A 19,769-nucleotide genomic window follows, 5' to 3' on the forward strand; every position below is an offset into this window, starting at 1 on the left:
TTTTTTTTTTTTTTCTATAACAAGCCAAAGCTGAGGAAGGGTAACGAGTATAGCTCACTGCCGTTTTTAGACCTTTCACGCCTATGTCGTCACAGCCGTGGTGACGCAAGGCCCTGTTTTTTCCCCTTTTTTCACCTGTGCGGTCATGAAAGCTGCCTCTGTTCTCCCTCACGTCTCCAGCCTGTGGGTCTGGCTCCTGTGAAAACACCAGTGCCAGCTCTCTGGGCCTGGTGACAGACCTGCAGCTATTTTCATCCCCTTGTTCCTCCATATTTCTTCAGCTAACACCTCCACCCTTTCTCTGTAAACATAGTTATTTTTTCCAGACAACTGACTCTTCACTGTCAGTTCTTTCAGGTTCACTTCACCATGATCGCACAATCACTAGATAGAGTAGCTTTTTGTAAAGGTTGGGAGAGGATCATCCATACTGCCATTTCCTAATTTAATTTTTAAAGCAAGTCATTAGGCTAAACCAAAGTATAGATATACATAAGAATACATTAGGCTTGAAACTTAGTCAGTTGGTATGAATACAATATCTTGTGACTACTTCTGAACCACATTAGAGCAACACTAGCCTGTTTATTAAGAAATCCCACACCGGAAACAACTGTCTTTCATCTTTTTTTAATTTTTCTGGTTATGTTTGGTTATGTTGGTTATGAGCAACAAAGAGGAAGCAATGGCTTCTTAACTTCATGGGAACCCATCATGAGAACACATCATGAATGGAGGTGTGTGTGAGCCGAATTCTACGAAACACTGAAGGAAGAAGGTGCCTTCTTGAGAACTCAAGTGAAGTGCTCACGGAGGCTGTCCTGGTGGTTATGGTGTCGCTATAAAGTCTAAAGTTATCAGCCTGTATGCCCAAAGATCTACACTTTGGGCATACAGGCTGCTAACTTTAGACTTTTGATCATCAGTAACGTCACCACAGTGATCGTGCTTGATTAACGATGAGTGTTGTATTATCACCTCCACCCTACTCCAGAAGTTTCAAGTGTGATGTCTCTATGCTGATTCTGTTTTTATCACATCTATATGAAAACCTGTGAATCATGACTCTTATGGTTTAGGGTATTTATAGAAGCAGTTCAAACAGCTGTGTTTGAGTTTTAAAATGACCCAAAATAGCTTAAACTGAGAAGAATGATCACTTAGATGTCATTCTGCTATAGTCACAGTTTTTTGGCACAATAAGTAGAAACATACCACCCAGGTTTGCTCTCGGCGTCATTATGTCACACATAGGGCCTTTTTGTACGTTTAAATGGTCCCAGGAAGCTTTCCATGCATTCAGGGACATACTGTGATTGTACTGTCAGAAATTTGACAAAATGTCCATGACGGGGTAAAATAGAATGTAAAGATTGGAATACTTTTGTGATGAAATGTTTTGCCTAGTGTTTCGGAGCGTCTGTCTTATCAGTCAGGTCTCCAGGACCTTGGTTCTCACTTCCACAGGTTCTCTGATAAAGCCAAAGGCTGTTCAGCTATTCGCCTCTCCAGGCATTGTGCTCAGATGTGCAACAAATCTCCCGCTCCTTCCGAAGTCAAGTTTGCACTTGTCTTTCAGCACTGAAGGGGAATTCCAAGCTATTGTTCACCAGGAAAACGAGACTCATGTTCACAACAGTGTTGTGTGTTTATATATGGAAAAAAAAAAAAAAAAACGTTGTATACCATACCATCATGAGATGCTGCATAGATGCCCTGTCGATTTCTGTAATATTTCAAATGGTGATTTGTTTCTCCAATGAGACTTAATACAGGAACTGATGAACATCCATTGAAAACAGATGTGCAATTCAGCCTTTTAAGTGAAGGCTACAGGAACATGTAAATATTATGAAGAGAATGACAACGTGCTAAATATTTGCTTTTCCCTGTGGTAATCTCTGCTTAAGAGGAAAAGGGGGCCATATATGAACGGGGTTTATTTCTCAGAAGTGATAAACCTTACTATCACATTGAAGTGAACATTTAAAACCCATGAGTTGCAGATAATGTGACCCTATGGTAGAGGATGTGCATTTCATATTTGCTGATAAATGTACTCGTGTCTCGTGCACTCCTGTAAACGTCATATTCAATATACTAAAGCCGTTTTTTGTGTGGTAAAATTCATCAATGTCGGCTCGAAAATAGCCGGTGGTTAAAATATAAACACTGGGTCGTATCTGTGTTTCGTGACGCTCGTGTGCGAAATCGCACCCTGGAGTAAAGTTCTGCTGCCTGCTGGCGCTCGGCTCCGCCTCGGATGCTGCCGATAGGCTGAGAGAGCAACAGGAGGGTAAGTAACAAGACTCCGGCTGAAGTTTACTTTTAGTGGAGATGTGAATGCTGAACCCATGCTAGTTCTGTATCGCAGCAGAGAAGTTCAGTCCAAAGAAATCTTTGAAGTGGAGAAATGGTTGGAGATCAGTTCACCATCCCTGGAGACAGCTCGTCTCTCCATTCGCAGAGGACCTCCAAAAGTGGATTAAGTTGTAAAATGGTCCTGCAGGCAGTTGGTAAAGTATTGAGGCAAGTTACTTTCGACTGTTTTGTAACTATGATTGTAACCAGTTAGAAATTATGTAGCCTAGACCAATAGCATCGTTTATAAGACGAACACAACAAATTCGCCGGTGGGGAAAATGTAGATCTAGACGCTTTCACATCAGTCCTTGAGCTTTTCGCAATGGTAAACTGATTTCATGAACTTGTATTTGAGAATTTATGAAAGTGCTGTCTGCTGTGATAACTATGTGCGTGTAGCTCAAGTTAACATTTTCGTATAATGACCTGTACACCCAGAGGTGGAAAATTGCGTTGGCCGTCAAACTGAATTTTAATTGGCTATAGCTTGACACAGTCAAATAGGAACGTGGACTCCGTTAAACCTATCTGCGTGGTATGTGTGTGAATGAGCTGTCTACTTTCTCTTCATTTTCTGTTTTGTTATACTCTGGTGTTTTATGTTTTCATTGCATGGTTTGGTGCCTGTAAAGGGAAATTACAGGCTGTCGGATACCTGTCCCAGGACCACCTGCCTCTGGTATTTTGCAGGGTTAAGCAGTTGATCTCTAGGAAGTACAGCATCTCAGCAGATACGCAAATTGCTGAAATTGTGTAGTCTAGGATAGGAGTTTTTTTGTGTGTGGTTATGCAGTCAGTGTTCAAAATTAGGCTTTCATGTGATTGCACATAATATTAAATTAATATATGTATGCTAGACAATAGTAAATTAAAAAGTTTCATCATTTGTTGTTTGCTCAGTGTTTAGCAGTACAGCGGTGTTGGCCTTGCCTCTGCTGGCATGGTGGTTCAGTCTGTGGCTTTCCAGAGAGAGGGCTGATTTTTTTAAACATCTAAAATAGGCATCTAAATAGCAGTTTCAGTGCCCTTGAGTGAGCACGGCACCAACCAGCCATGGCCAGGAGGATGAACAAAATGAAGTCTCAGGGATTTTGTCAGTGTTTAGCTGATGCCTCCATGGCCTGATGGCAAGGTTTTGTTTTTCTCCCCCTTCTTATCTCTGGTTTTGGGCTTAATAAACATGTGTACCATTCCCACTGATGGTTTTGACCTAGTCTGGCTGACTGCGCCACCTTTATGAGTGTAAGTGATTAATCATTACCTTGGCCTCATTTCATCACAGTTTGACAGTTATTATTCATTTCAGTCGGAAATCCCCATGTCTGGTGTTTGTAATGGCTTTAATTTCCCTGTTCCATGGAAAAGCACTCGCACGTCTTCCTTTCCCACCCCTGCAGTCAGGGATAATCCAAAGCATCCAAAGTGTGTCACAGGACAGTGTTCTCTTCTGTCTGGCTTGTTTAAATAGTTTACATTCTGAAGGGATAGACCCTCAGCAGGTTAAAAAACAGTCAAAAGGAGCTCTGCCACAAAAGCACTGAACACCTTCCCTAAGCACATGTGAAGTACTGATGCAAGTTGTTTTTACTAATTCGCAGTGTATATATATTTAAAATATATATATATTTTTTATCTCCCAGTGTTTTGTCTCCTTGTGTCATCCCAGCTGTCTTCTCCAGTTTAATTGTATTCAACCCTAGTGTTACTCAGTGAGATGGGCCCTCACTGAGTCATGCCCTGGAGCTAGATGGTCTCAGGCCAGCTAAGCGTGTTCCATTTTCCCACTTTTTCAGCAAGTAGGGAGGTTATATAATGCATCAATAAATAGAGGAATTTATTTGATCTTTGCCTTTTGACTTCTAAAGTAAGAACATGCGTCAGCAGAGCCAGCGGAATGTTGCTTTGCTCGTTTGGATTTTGGTTGCTGGCGCTAAAAGCCATCCCCCAGATTTCCATGGAGCTGTATGCTGTTATGCCGGGAATCATCCCGTTAACGTGTCCCGTATGCCTGCATCGGCTTATATGTGTGATCATGCAACGCTGTTCTGCTTTTCAGGGAGTGTGTTTCTTTTTTTTTTTTTTTTTTTTTCAAACCTTGAAACCTCCCTCATCTGACATTTATTATTGGGAGGTTTCCGACTCCAAAGGGTTGTGCAAAGCATTAAGAGTTCCTCTTTCCCACATACTTGCACCTCACAGTCTACCTCTGGCTGTCTGCTGTGGAATGGAAGGCTCCCAGATACCAGAGGTGCACAGGTCATTTCCTCTTCTTAAATGAGAGGATGGGCTGGTGGGACTCTGCCCTGTTATTATTGTTGCTGTTATCACCTGTATCACCCCATAGCCATATCGATCAAGTGTCCATTCTCTGCCCAGGCTTTGGCTCGCTAAGACTTCTCACTCTGCTACTTGTGTAACCAAAGATAGAACGCTGTTCTTTCTGCATGTCCAGTGTTCTGGTCCAGCCGAGAGGAGTGGGGTAAGTGGGGAGTTGAGAGAGGGTGTCTGGCTGGAAGGTGAGGCTCCTCTCATTACACTGCTGCTTGCGTTGGGAGTGGGGTTTCTCGTGGTGGACTGTTAATGGGCACACGGGTGTCCTGGAGGTCATCTGGGCTCTTACAGGCCGATCTCCGTTCTTGGCAGCCTTTGCCGTCTTATCGGCGTTTCGGCAACAATGGCCATTCAAAGCGTATTGTACTCGACCACTTTCCATCAAGCTTAAATTGCTGTAGATTTTCATCAGTCAGTATATTCTGGAGGAGAATGACTCCTCTTGCCTAATGTGACTTTGACTGAATTCCCCCATTGTTTGGTATCATTGTTATTTCCTGAAAGACTGCAGACATTCTTGAATCATTAGTTTATTTTAAGGAAAAGAAAACTTCCCCTTCTGCCAACAGTCTTGTGTTGTGCACCCCGCCCTTTCTCACTAATGATTACCCTTAAAAGGTATTGTATGCACCCAGACCAGGACACCAGTGTGTGTGTGTGTGTGTGTGTTTGTGTGTGTGTGTGGCCCAGAGCCAAAAGCAGCTTTGAGCCCAGGAAGCCTGGGTCATCAAGGTTATGGGGATGCACATTAATAATGCACGATAAGTCCAGAAATGCATTATTGAAATAAACCCTTTGTTAATGATTAACATGTCCAGTTTGTTCTTGAGCCACTCTGTTCTTAGATTACTCTGAGCCACTTAGAAGAAGCCAACAATTCTTTGACGTGATGTGCTGTACTTTACTTTACCAGAAGGCAAGGAATGTTTTCAGTTCTAGTTAAACCATTTGTTGAAAATTGTTGGAGATAAAAGGGAAAATATTTTGTCCATCCATGATTCTGTTAAGCTTTGTTTTGACACTCTTTGATGAGTCAGAGGAAATGGATTCCTCCGTGTATATCGCAGAAACATGGGCAGGATTGAACAGGCATGAAAGAACCCTCCTTAATCTCAATGGAATGCAAGCAACCTTTGCCTATGTGTACAATACTTAATCTGAATGTGAAAAATCACATGAAGACATTGCAAATGTACTCTCATACCGGACATTCTGCCAGCACTCTTGGTAAGAACACTCTTATCAGAGATTTAATGTATAATGCTGACTTTATTGTCATTTGTTATCAATTAATTATGCATATCAGTCCAAAGGTAGCACAGCATTCCTCTTAATATCCACGCCACAAGCTGAGTTATCATAGTGACACAAACCATATGGACCAGTAACAGACAACGTGGAGTGAGCCTTTTCTGCATGCCCTGGCTCTGATTATTGGAGAACGTGTTCTTGGTCTGCTGGTCCGTTTCATGCTGGGAGCTCTCAGCTGTGATGCTCAGTCAATCTCGGGCACTTTAGTGCTGGTCTGTCCTGGCCTGGTGTGGCCACTCTATCTCATGGGCCGCAGCTGACTCCGTCCAATCTCACTTTCTCCGCTCCGCCAGCTGGGCTGGCAGCTGTCCCCTAGGGGTCATGACCTCAGCAGGGCCACAGACCGACACCGGCCCCACTCCACTCCTCACTTTCTCCTCAGTTACCTCCCTGTGTGTACCTCTGCCTCAGGGACGTTTGGAGTGGAGGCTTAGGTCCTACGGTCTTCTCTGTTAATCATTTAGTCTTTTAGTTTGAAGCAGCAGGCCATCAGCATTTCCTTGTCCGCATACCCAAGCTTAGCATTCATATCCTCTGTTAGTGTGCCCTCTAGAAGTAGACTGACTCATGACTTCTTAGCCTGAATATTTTAACTCTTTTGTACTTTTCTATCCTCCAAGCCAAATGTGTGCGTAGGAGATTAGGTACAGTACAGAAAGAGGAGCCAAATGGATTTATAAGAGAGGACCGAAACAATAAAGATAGCTTTGCTGTACATTGTGTATTCTGCATGAAAGGGTCTAGTGTTTCCACAGTTAAGGTTGAGAGGGACATGGCCGTTTCCTGGTCTCGGTGGCAGTGGCCTTCCAGGAATTGGGAGCAGTCTGTCTGAATGAGCAGAGCGGAGGAGAGTGTGGTTGGACTAAGCCAAGAGCACGCTGCAGGGGGGCTTCCATTGTGTTTCCACAGAGGGCGTGGAGCGCTGGGGCCGGAAATCGGGTTGACAAAAAAAGCCTCATAACTGGAATCATCATCCTCCGCCGGCCGTCTGCCCTGTCCTCAGACAACCTGGCTCTGCTTTGGGCCAGTCCAGTGCCAGCGGACTCCACGGGATGCGAGGAGAGAGAGAGGGGGGATCGAGAGGTTTTTGTCAAGTGGCAGCCGTGGCCCACTGGTTAGCACTCTGGACTTGTAACCGGAGGGTTGCCGGTTCGAGCCCCGACCAGTGGGCCGCGGCTGAAGTGCCCTTGAGCAAGGCACCTAACCCCTCACTGCTCCCCGAGCGCCGCCATTGTAGCAGGCAGCTCACTGCGCCGGGATTAGTGTGTGCTTCACCTCACTGTGTGTTCACTGTGTGCTGTTTGTGTTTCACTAATTCACCGATTGGGTTAAATGCAGAGACCAAATTTCCCTCACGGGATCAAAAAAGTATATATACTTATATACTTAAGTGGACCAAGCCCAATTAGATTCGACACAAGCTGCATTCCTTGGATCCGCTCTCAATGCTGTCCGCTGTTTCTGACTTCTAGGATTGACTTCTAGGCTGAAACGGCTCCCTGAATGCAAGATGTACAGCTGGGCTGGGAGGCTTTGAGGCTTCAGCAATGATGACCCACCCTGCCCACTGGAGAAGAGCTAGCTGGAGGGAGGGAGTGGGGGTGAGGGGGGGCAGAGATGGGGAGAGGCCAAAACTGACAAAGTGGCCTTAGCGAAAGCTCCTGGCAAAACTTGTTGCTTCTGGCTGTGAGAGTGCGGCTGTAGGGGCTGATGGAGGGGTCCGTGTTGACTGTGGCTTGTATATCTAGGTTAGTGGTCAGGGTGGGGATAAGCAGGAGAGGGGTGTGTGTTTGTGTGTGTGTGAAACTGTATGTATTTAGTGGGCCTTGCCTCTGGCAGTGTACACACACACACACACACACACACACACACACACACACACACACACAGCAGCGGCGGCAGCAGAAGACTGCACTGGAGCCTTGGCGCAACAAGGCCAGCCTGTGTGTGCGGAGGGCCGGCAGGAGTGTGGGCCCTGCAGCAGAACAACACTGGCACAGCTGTTTAAAGGCCCGGCCCCCGACCGCCCGTCTACCCGTCCGCCCGTCCACACAACGGACAGACGGGGCTTTATACCGCCAGGTCCACTGGTACGTCAGCAGACCGCTGCTTGTTGTTGTTGGGCAGCAGCATGCTCTCTCAGCCCCCACCCCACCCCACCCCACCCCACCCCACAAAAAAAGCCTCATCCGCTGCCAGTGTGGGAATCAATTGCAGTTTTTCTTTCCAGTGAAAGAGGTCATTGACTTTATTAATACAACCTGATGTCTGAGAGCTCCTACTCTGTGATAGGGATCAGTTGAACCAGTGGGAGGTAGAAAGAGTGTGTGTGTGTGTGTGTGTGTGTGTACTGTATGTGTGTGTGTGTGTGTGTGTGTGTGTTGTGTTCTCAAGTTTTCTATTCATGTGTATCTTCTCACCTTTCTCAGGTATTTCATGTCTGCGCCTGATTGGATAGATCTTGGACATCGGTCCATTATATGACTTTCTGACGTAGGCCCAGGCCGTGACATGTATGGTTGTGCTGGCTGTGCTTCCTCTCATTAGTGTGATGCCAGGCAGGTTCCGCTAGCTGGTGTAGAAAGCTGCGTTCCCTGCAGCACATTTCCTGTAGCCGTGCTCTGTGACGTGCATCAAAGGGCCTCCGTTTTTCCAGTTACGCCGTGGTGGGTTTTATGTTTGAGAGCCGGGGTGTGGTGCGGTGGAGGGGAGCGGTGGAGCGCTGAGGGTGTGCTTGGTTGTAACACGACGCTTGGGGGCGGGTGGGAGGCTAAAAATAGATCTGGAAGTCGAAGCCACAAAGGCCGTGGTCTCGTTGGCTTAATGACAGGGCAAGGTTAGCGGTCCGAGGCCCCGCAGTGGAAAATCGCCTCACTTTTCCAGACTGCTGGCTCTGAGGAACTCTGAGGCCCATGAGCTGCACTGCCCTGCTCTGCCTGCGTCAGGACTCCACATGTGGGCCGTAGCGTTGCATAAGCCCCCTTTAGGCTTTCGACTGCCCCCAGCCCCCCACAGTTTGTGTGCCATGCTCCACTGGCCTCTGTGGCCCTGCCCTGTGTCCGAGGCCTCGTACTGACCACATGTGTCCCTCTCTGTTCCTCTCTGCCGACAGGAAGTCCAAAGGAAAGCCCAATGGAAAGAAGCCGCCCACCGAGGAGAAGAAGCAGTACCTGGAGGTCGAGTACACCAAAGTGCGGGTCGTCGACTTCGACCTCAAGGAGCTGGTCGTGTTGCCGAGGGAGATCGATCTCAATGAATGGCTAGCCAGCAACAGTATGTACCCATACCTACTGCCTAGAACACAGTGAAATCATCACACACACATACACCACCATTTTCTTTTTTTTATCATTTTCATTTCCCCTCAGAGGTTTGTTATGGGTAAGTTGAATGAGTGAGGCGTGGGAATGTCGAAGAGGGATTTTTTGTTTTGTCTGCAGTTCCCTGGATAGTTTTGGAAAGGTCTTTTAAAGTTTTGGAATTTTTTGCAGGGCGATGTCGAAAACGTCTCAGACTTGCATAATAGAGCGATAAAGACCAGCTAAGATTAGAATTCCAAAGAGCATTGCTTACATTCCCCCAGATGTTATCGTAGGGAGAACATCCAAGAAAAACATGGTGGAATGGTATTGTGCAGGTTATTTTTGCTGTTTAGCTGTTTTTCTAAGATGTTCTCATGTTATAACAACATGAACAAAATGTGTTACTGTATATGGGTAAAGGGTTGTGAGTTGGGCATGGTATGCCATCACTGGGATAAAATCATCTCATACTTTTCAGCTTAGTAATTGCACAAGTTACATAAACGCCACTAAATCCAGTGTAGCAAATAGAGCGTATATAATTAAAGGTGTGTTATGGTAATGCAGTTGATACGCTGATGTATATAGTATGGCTAAAATATCATTGAAATGCTTAATGACCACCAGTCTGACCTGATGGACGAGGTCATGGCTACTGTGTGCAGTGAAGTTCCTTTCCAGAACTCTTATCCCCCTAATTTGCATTAATGGAAACAGATAGTGCAGTTGAAAAGCCCTGATAAAAACCATGGTGAAAAGGGGCACCGTCCCATTTCCTGAGGAGTAGAAAGTAAAGTTCTCTTCTCTCTTTCTCTTCTTTCTTCTTCGTTTTTTTTTTTCAAACAGCCACAACTTTCTTCAATCTCATTAACCTCCAGTACAGCACCATCTCAGAGTTCTGCACGGGGGACACCTGTCAAGCCATGACGGCCTGCAATACGTAAGTAGCACTCCTCTCTCGTTCTCTTTCTCTTTCTCTTCCTCTCCTCTTCCGTGTACCGATTCATTATTCATCCCTCCATCCTCCTGAGCCATGCAGAGCAGGCAACAGAACACCCTGCTGCCCTGCTCTGGGTGACAGTCTGAGATGAGACTCGGCGGGGGGTGAACAGGGACTCGCTTGTGTATCCGTCCGACTGACCTCGATGAGGGAGCGTGGAACTCGGTGTTCTTGCCCTTGTTCTGCTAAGAGAGATTAGGGGTCTAGATAAGAAGGGGCTCCCACGGGACGTGCTGGGGTCAGCGGGTCAGCACAATTAGCCATTTCCTGAAATATTTCCTGCAAGCACAGAGGTGACAGGAAATGTGCAGATGGTCTGATGGTGGGTCCTCCTGCTGATGGTGGTAAGTGTGCACAGTGTCCAAGGATGGAAGAGTTGCTGTAGTCTGGGAAAATCTGCTTAAATATATAAGTGTGGTTGCGACCACTGGCTATAGGGCCAGTTTGGGGCCGGACATAAAGGATTAAGCCTGGTCCTACACTAAAAGAGACCTTCAGCGAAGATCTCGACTGAAAAAGAGCTCTTAGTCCAGCACTAGGCTGAATCCACGTGTAAGAAACCGGTCCTGAGTGTTCTTGAACAGGCCACCCTGTAATTTCTTACTGGGAGGCCAAAAGGCGGGGGATGGGGGGGGGGGTGGTATTTTGTAATATCTCTCATAAAGTTTTTGAATCTACTCCAACTTCTCAGTCTCTGGGATGCCTTTGTTCTGTCATGAGCCACTTTCTGACAGCTAAATATATATGTGACTTGACACCGCAAATAAAAGGACCTTGCAAGTGGACTGTAGCCTGGGGGAAAATGGTTCACTACAAAAAGCTCAACTGTTTTCTCAACTGGCCTGACAGGTTGGAGCACACTCGCCCAGTGGTTCCTCCCAGGCATCAGTCTGTCCTATAGACAGAAGAGCTGTCCACCCTCCTCAAAGACAAACTGTCCTAATCTTCTCACCACCATGAGGAATTCCAGCTATGACGGCTAAGATGAACATGCTGTCAGTGTGCTAAAGAAAAACATAGATTACACACTTGATAGTGAGATCCTACACACCTTTCCCTTATCTTAAATGTTCACTTGGCAGCAGATTTTTTTTTTTTTTTAAAGTGGGAGTCCTTGTACCTAATGAGCCGCCCACAATATTTCCCAACTCACCTGGTTGTCTTAAGAATAGTAGTCAAGCTACTAATGTCTTATCAAAAACAGTTTTATTGTGGCTTTATGTTTTCCCTCATTAAAAGCACTTCTTCCCATTGCTACTTCACAAACATGATTGCAGCATTAAAACATGAGCTATGCAGAAATCTGCCAGATGACATTTATCAACACAGCAATTTCCTCCAGACCGCAACTGTTTGTCCTGACGTGCTTCACAATGCCCTGGATGAACCCACCAAATGACCCCACTGCTCACGTCCACCAATCGGCTAACAGCAGGTTGCGATACCGACATGTGATCGGTCGGGGGATATGCGCTGTGCAGGGTGGGGAGGTTTTTAGTCTGAGAACGTGAGCCACCGTCTGAGAATGTGGCGGTCAGTGAGCACCTCCCCTGACGACCCATCACTCAGGAGCAGGATTAGGACCCTGCCCAGCACTGATGGATATCTCTGCCCTGTCTCATCCTAATCACCCACACAGTCTTGTCACTCATCTACTCAGATCATTAGAAAAAAACAAAAAGAGTATTCATGTGTGTGTGTGTGTGTGTGTGTATGTGTGTGTATGTGTGTGTGTGTGTGTGTGTGTGTGTGTGTGTGTGTGTGTGTGTGTGTGTGTGAGCAAATAGATTACTTGTTCTAAATCTACCTCATGCTGACCACTAAGATCCCTCCCTGGACAAAGAAAACTAAACATTAAATGTAAGACTCCAGGATTAAGAATAGTAGGAAACTGGCTTACACTTGAGGGCAGGGTGATGCCGTGCGGTGCGTTGCTGTGCCATGCCCTCTTCTCGAGGCTGTGCCCGTTGGGCACGCTGCCAGGCCACACAGGTGGAGCACCTTTCCATCCTGTGTTTTCCAGCAGGGTCTTTATCTCCTTCTGCTGCCTCCACTGCTGCTGTTCTCCAAGCCAAGCGCGCACACACACACACACACACGCACACACACACACACACACACACATACATACACACACACACGCACGCACGCACGCAAGCCACCCCCTTACCCAACAGCTAAGGAATGTTCCCCTTCGCAGATCGGCGCTGTGAAAGGCGGTCTGTTCGGGAAGTGCTCAGCTGCTTGCTGAGGCTGATGGGATAGCCGGGGCTATATTTAGGAGAGCCAGATGTGCTCGCGCTGTTGCAGAGGCGGGGTACAGGGCACTGCTCCTGCCCCAGGGCTCCTTACCTGCTGCTGCCCGCTCCTGGTCTCCGAGACGTAGAGACGTCAATGGATGACGTCTAGACCTGAGGTGAAAGCAGCCATTGTGTCAAGAGCACTCTGTTTTATGAAGACCATATGGTTACCACACATGAAGAAAGCTGGAGATAAATGGTCTTTGACTTGTAAAAGTCAGTGGTTCATTAGGTAATCGTTTCTGATGTACGCTCAATTGTATTGTTTTCTAGAATATATATGGTGCGGAAAATTATTTTCCTAAGCCTGTCGGAGTAGACTCAGCAGAATCTGTTTGAGTGGTGGGGTATGTGTATTTGGGCCCCTGTAGGCCGATCTTGCTAATAGACTGAGTCGGACTTGGCACTGCCCAGATCAGCGCGATGCTATCGGCCTGCCCGCAAGCACTTACGGGAACAGTCCTCGGGCCGGGCTGGAGCCTCTAATCAAATGGGTGTTTCCATCTCCTCGCCATCAGCCCAGCCACTTATTTGTTGTGGACGTGTATTTTTAGTGCGTTTCCCCACTGTGTCTACAAGATCCCCTTTTAACATGGAATTTCCATAACGAGAAGAGTAAGAAAGGGGGCGAGCGTGTCCATACTCCATAGACAGGTGTTCCTTCTCGTGCCCCCCCACCCCTGTCTTGTTTGGAACAGAAGCAAGAATCCAGAGCTCTTTCTGGCACTTTGCAGCTTCTTGTAGCTTTTTAAGAGGGGCCAGTCCAAACAGTGGTGGAGCTGGAGAAGATCTCCCAGCACTGCTGCCATTTGAGCACCCTGACAGAGTGTGGCTTACCTGTCTGGAGAAATGCTAACAACGTAATTCAAGGCCTAGACCTGGACTGCAAATAACCCATGCTCAAAAGAATGCACAAAGTGGTGCAGACTACTTTTGTGTCTGTGTGTGTGTGTCTGCATTTTAAGGCTAATTCTGTTTTCACTTAACCACATTTCTTCCTGTACATTTATATTTCTGTGTCGTTAGTTAAACAAGTGTCAACAGTCTACAGTGTGCCCTTGTGTTTATTTATACCTAGTGTACACAAACATGTATACAGCATCTCCCCTTCACTGTAAATTGGTGTGGATAAAAATGTCTTGTAAATGACTACATGCAATGTAAATGTTTGTTTTTCAGGGTATACTACTGGTATGATGAGAAGGGGAAGAAGACGAAATGCACAGCGCCGCAGTATGTAGACTTTGTCATGAGCCTGGTACAAAAACTGGTCACAGACGAAGACATCTTCCCAACAAAATATGGTGAGTGTTGGTGCACACTGCCACCTAGTGTGCCAATCCAGCAATGGCAATGGACATTCAGTGATGTAAGCAATGATTCAAGTCTAAAATGCAAGCAATATGACTTAATTCATAAGTAACAATTCCAGACAAAATAATAATTAATAGGGTTTGAAAATGATGGCATCCTTATGTAACGTCAATACAGAGGACAAATGGAGTTCTGTAGCAACTGACAATATTTCATACTGTGTGAATTAATTGTCTGTATGATGATGTTGGAAACACAAGGGATTGGAGATCTCTTCCTGCCTATTTTTTGTATGTGCAGCACATTGGAGTTAACATTACTCACAGGATTTAAAAATTACCCAGGTTGTCGGAAAATACTATTACATGTAGGGCTGTATTTTCGGTCACCAGCGCATGGCGTAAAGTTCGTTATTCACTGGCGCGAAGTTGAATTCGTTATTTTGCACCTTTATTTTTTAAGCATTGCGCCCAGGGGTGTGGCAATTAACAACCTAGGGAGGGACCTGGCGCATTGTCTAAAAATCGCTATCATACACCACCTAAACCTGGTCAGAAGTCAATGGCGAGTTGTTCATATGCTATTTTAAGAGCGCATGTCAACAGTCATATTGGCAGGTGCACGCACCATCCTTCTATCATTCATGAATGCACACCAGCGCACGTCCATGCAAAGCATTACAAATTGCACGATTACAATGGTAAACATAATTAGAATAAAGATATTACGAAATACTGTACATCTCATGATGAGTAGTTATTCACCATCATTTGCAAATTGGTAATGACGGTTAAAAGTGATTAGGGGAGAGGCGAGAGACACGTATGGAGCACAGCTGAAGACGCACTGTCACGAGATATAAGCAACTCCTCTGCAGGATAAATGTTGTTTTATTCAGTCATTTGAGCAACATTAGGGTAAGTGTTGCTTTTTCCAGCCTATGTTTTCGATGGTAACCCATTGTCAGTCAATAGTGAAAGTAACTGCATATAACTGTCTTGTCGTTGACTGACTCCTTGGTGAAGTTAGTTTCACTTTGCCAATGAGTTCAAATAATAGACGAGTGCAAATGCGTGAAGGCTATGCTAGGTTTTAGTAAAGCATGGTTTAAGAATGACTATTCCATACGGTCTCGCAAGCAGCCTCCTTCAAATGCGCCGTTGAATGCCAAAATACCGATGCATTTATTTGACATATCGCGCGTTGCGCCGTTAAAGGGAATGACAGATGTCATTCTCATTGGTTTAAAATGATGTTACGCCCCAAACACACCCATATGACTGATTAAAAGACCTAGGAACACCTTGTTACGCCATGCGCTCCACTTTTGAGAACGAAAACCCTCCCAATGTGAACTGGACATCCTACTAAATTTGAATAGACTTTTGACGAGTGACGATGCACTTTAGAATGTCATGATAGGGCCCGTAATCTCTCAGGCCCTCTAGTGGCAAACTCTAGCAACTTCACTTTGTGGAAAGGCACTACCAGTTTTGAAAGTACAGTTTTTACTGTGAAATGTATTAATCCAAGCTATTTAATTTGCCTCCCACAGGTAAAGAGTTCCCCAATGCCTTTGAGACGCTGGTGAAGAAGATCTGTCGGTATCTCTTCCACGTGCTGGCTCACATCTACTGGTCCCACTACAGGGAGTCGGTGGCCATGGACCTGCACGGACACTTGAACACACTTTACACACATTTTATTGTATTTATAAGGGAATTCAACCTGGTGGACCCCAAGGAGACCTCCATCATGGACGACTTGTCCGAGGTCCTCTGCACGCCGCTCCCCCCCGCACAGAACCACGTCACCGAGAGATGAACCGGGCCCCCGGCGCACGCCTGCCGAGCCGCAGGAGGAGGAGGACCCCGGAGGAGGAAGGCCAGAGCGCACCCCCAGCCCCGAGACTTGCTCGCGGCCAAGAGGGGGACTCAAGAGACCTTCCACTCTCCGACTCATTTGCTATCTTTAGGACCCTGCCAGCAGACGGGACTGGCCGGGCAGCAGGAAACGCTGTGAGCTTTTTCACCCACTTTACCAGCCCGCCCACCTGGCCACCCCCACTGCCCCACCACAGAGGCCCTCCCACCTACTGACCCACCCAGCCAGGTCAAAACTGCAGGCCATCCTAGACTCTCTCCCACTTTTATTTATTTATGTTTGGATATCTTTGTTCCCCTCCCTCTCCCTCTCCCTCCTCTCACCTCCTGATCTTCTCTTTCCTTTTCCCATTCTGAGGGCATCTGTTCTACGTTTCTCCCCTCCTGTTGGGGTGGTGGCACTGCCTCTTCTGTTGTTCTGTCGTGTAATGTTAGATTGCGAGACTTGACAGTGTGGTGTTTTGGTTCTGCCATGGCGGCGTTATATATCTCGGCACGGGTGCCAGGATTGGGGGGGGGGGGGGGTGGCACGATGCCAACTGCACCCATCTCTACTGACGCTCCTGACTGGAGCAACGATTCTTTCACTCTCTCCCCCATTCCTCGTTTTGGTTTTCATTTTGTTTTTTTGGGACAATGGAAGTGTGTGTGTGTGTGTGTGTGTGTGTGTGTGTGTGTGTGATGAGTGTGCGTGTGTGTGTGCGCTAGACTTCCTTTCCTCTTTAAGGCATGTGAGCAACTCTGGGGTCCCATGAGGCCCTTGTCACTCTTAAGGCCGTGCCAGCGACCAATGTCCACCGCACCGCACCCCACCCTCCAGTGCACCCCCTCCCACGTGGACAGCCCTCTGCCCAGCTTGCGCTGGACCTCTGGGGGAAGATTGGAGCGCTGCACTGCGCTATGCTCTTAGGCTGTGGGACTTTGACCAGTGTTTGTCTGTAGGGCTGTCTGACCCAAGATGGCACACGAGGGCATCCTGAAACCCCACTGGAGTGGCCAGGCACAATGACAATGACATTGGTATATGTCTGCAGATTAGAATGTTAGAAGAGAGAAGAGCCCTGGTCACAGTGGGGTCGAAGGGAATCTGTCAAGCCCAGAAGCCCTTCCTCTGATGCAATATCCTGTCTGTGGACACTGGGGATGGTGGCGCATTGTGAATGCAGGAGAATGCAGACATTCTCTCATGATTGGAGTTAAAACATGGTTTTACCTCTCGATCATGAAAAAAACAAACATGTTAAATTTAAAATAATAGATATAAATAGATCTAAATCATGTCTTCACAGAACTAATTGTATGGAAGTGTAATATCCCCAAAACAGAGAGGATTGAGGTTTACCCTGCATCACTGTACAAAGCGTCACAAACTGGATTCTGGTTGGCGAGTTGGTTTGTGTTATAAAGATAAGCACCCTTTCCCCCAGTTTTATTTATTTTTAAAGTGTTTTAGTTTGACATTTGCAGGGTCTTCAGTTCTGGCTTTCATTTGTATGTATTTTAATAATGCCTAAGTTAAAAGCAATTTAATATTTTAAGCTCTGCGAATTATAACCTAATAAAATATTTAAAAATGTTGCAAATGTGTGGTTCTTATAAGGAGGAGATTGACATTGTGAACATAGGGGTACTCCAACTTCCAACTATTTTTTTTACTTTATAATTATAGTACCCTAACTGATCATTAGTGTTTCCTTACAAAGTAAATCAACAGATGAAAGTTGTTAACTTTTACAACAACAAAAAATTGGAAGAGAAAACAAAGAAATCAGACACGCAATCAGCTGTATTACATTGGGTTTCACTCCTAAATCTGTAAACATGAGCATCTCCCTGTGCATGGTTTCCATAGGTCTACATACGGTACACTTCATATACTGTCCCTGATCATCAGTGCAAGTAGGCCTACTTGCGAAAAAAACGTAATGGGGAAACATTTGTCATGCAACAAATAGGCCACCAATTGGAAGAGACTGGGTTCTGCCTTGGCACAAAAACCTTTCATTCGTCGCTGATCCTCAAAAGTCCTGGTTAGTTCATGGTCTCCCGGGCAACACCGGGAGGTCTACGTCTGATAGTATTCCGCAATGTCTCCCCCCTTTTGAGACGGAAGGAAACTCCCCCTTCGTCTATTTTCCTGGCGCTGCAACTCGGCGTGGGCACCTTCACCGTGTTGCCAAATTTGGAGTAATCCACTGCATATACTCCCTCCTCTTCGGTCACAATTGAGACGAATCTCTGTCCCCAGTAAATCTCATCTGACAGATAAGATGTTCTTGCTTGGGTTGTGATACCAGTGGTTTCAACCACTCCCTCTAAAAGCACAACAACCTCTAAGTCCACGTCTTCCAGGTCGGATTCTGACAAATCATACAGAGGACTGTTTTTGTCAATCACATGAGTGATGATTAGAGGGGAAACGAGGAAGATACCATTAGCACAGTTATCTAACTCAATGTCTATTTGATTGAGAGGAATTATTTCTCCCTCTGGTGTGGTGTTTTTTCTTATTACTTGCATCTTGACAGATGCACTGATGATCATGCTTTTCCGCAGGTCTCCAACGCGAACCATGAAGCATAGTTTATTATTCCTGATTGCTATGACCGCATGTTTGCTGAAAATGAGCGTCTCCGCTCGCCTGTTGGCTTGTGCGGTCTTCATGAAAATGCAGCCCAACATAATAGCATTAACCACCAAACCCACTATATTCTGGATAATTAGCACTGCAATGGCAGAGATGCACTCCTCGGTGATCATGCGCCCGCCAAAACCGATAGTAACTTGCACTTCTATTGAGAACAGAAAAGCAGAGGCAAAAGAATTAATGCTCGTGACGCACGGAATAAAATCGTCTCCTTTCTGGTCCAAGTCTCCATGTGCAAAAGCAATTAGCCACCAAATCATACCAAACAGTAACCAACTGCACAGAAATGACATGGTAAATATCAAAAGAGTATGTAACCATTTTAGGTCGACTAAAGTAGTAAAGACGTCCAGCAAAAAGCGTCCTTGTTCTCTTATATTCGTGTGAGCAACATTGCAAGTCCCATTCTTGTCAACGAATCTGGCTTTCCTTTGCTTCGTTTCAAACCTTGTCTGAAAGACGTCCTCTGCCAATCGAGTCAAGACAAAATCGTCCGCAATAAGAGCCTTTCTTGACAACATGATGATAACTTACAGGAGGCAGAAACGTTTAATGCAGTTTGCGCAGGGTAGATAGTTCGGCTTCATAAAGCTCGCGATGCGCGTCTCCAACTCTGGATAACTCTTTCACGAACTTGTTCATCCAAGTAGCCGCTGACTCAGAAAAGTGTGGTCATGCCAACTAAAACTATAAGCCTATGTGATTCTACCTCGGCACATGAGTGGATAGAAATCCACTCCAATATTTTTTGTCCGTACTATTCCCATGGAGAGTGACTCCTGCGAGTGTGTCTCGCCTTAAAGAGTCTTCATGCAGTTGGTCGGTGCAATTTACTTTGCCCTGCCTAGCATGTCTAGTCGCATATCAGCTGAGCTGGTGATCCGAGGCAGCTGAGGTGCTGAGTGACCCCAATCCTATCCAACAATCTCGGCTTCCTCACTTTTATTAGAAGACGCGTGTGACGTGAAAGTGACCACACATTACAGGTGCAGTACTTAGTTTATTTAATAGTTGTCCCAAAAACAGACTCATGACATGTCAGACCACCTGTCCTGGAGTCTGGGAATCTACTAATATACAACTTAACTGAGCTGTAAATGTATAGGCTATTCTACCTGATTTTCCAGTCCAAAGTCTATTTCCTCTGGGCATTAACAACAACTTTATTGTATAAAGACAAAATATGTTTTATTGCCAACAATATACAAATTATCAACAAATATACAAACAAATGTTATCTTAAAAAAAGTTCTCTTCTCAGTCAATCCATCATTTGTCAGCTCTCACAAAAGACGCAAACACACTGTCTGATATCCA

At 45.8% G+C, this 19,769-nt stretch overlaps 2 protein-coding genes across 7 annotated transcripts in view; one reads left to right on the forward strand and one right to left on the reverse strand.

Moving 5' to 3' along the window:
• LOC143125518 (MOB kinase activator 2-like) overlaps positions 1-17,382 on the forward strand; it is a 45,398-nt gene extending 28,016 nt beyond the window's left edge. For 5 of the 6 annotated variants that reach the window (XM_076287066.1, XM_076287067.1, XM_076287065.1 and 2 more), the window contains 4 exons: positions 9,119-9,279; positions 10,155-10,248; positions 13,788-13,912; positions 15,478-17,382. In XM_076287066.1, coding sequence (XP_076143181.1) covers positions 9,119-9,279; positions 10,155-10,248; positions 13,788-13,912; positions 15,478-15,746 — 649 coding nt within the window. In that variant the 3' untranslated portion in view covers positions 15,747-17,382. Of the gene's footprint in view, positions 1-1,197; positions 2,534-9,118; positions 9,280-10,154; positions 10,249-13,787; positions 13,913-15,477 lie in introns of those variants that run through there. The other variant, XM_076287062.1, reaches the window with a different exon arrangement.
• Positions 17,383-17,730: 348 nt separating this feature from the next.
• On the reverse strand, positions 17,731-19,057 carry LOC143126180 (ATP-sensitive inward rectifier potassium channel 11-like). Its single transcript, XM_076288093.1, has one exon. The coding sequence runs from the start codon at positions 18,971-18,973 to the stop codon at positions 17,837-17,839; it is 1,137 nt and encodes a 378-aa protein (XP_076144208.1). The 5' UTR covers positions 18,974-19,057; the 3' UTR covers positions 17,731-17,836.
• Between the last annotated feature and the right edge of the window lie 712 nt (positions 19,058-19,769).

Source organism: Alosa pseudoharengus, unplaced genomic scaffold (assembly GCF_046254945.1).
Source record: "Alosa pseudoharengus isolate Yale_2024_CS ecotype anadromous, Long Island Sound unplaced genomic scaffold, YU_APseudo_1.1 YU_APseudo_1.1_scf_16, whole genome shotgun sequence".
NCBI lineage: Eukaryota > Metazoa > Chordata > Actinopteri > Clupeiformes > Clupeidae > Alosa > Alosa pseudoharengus.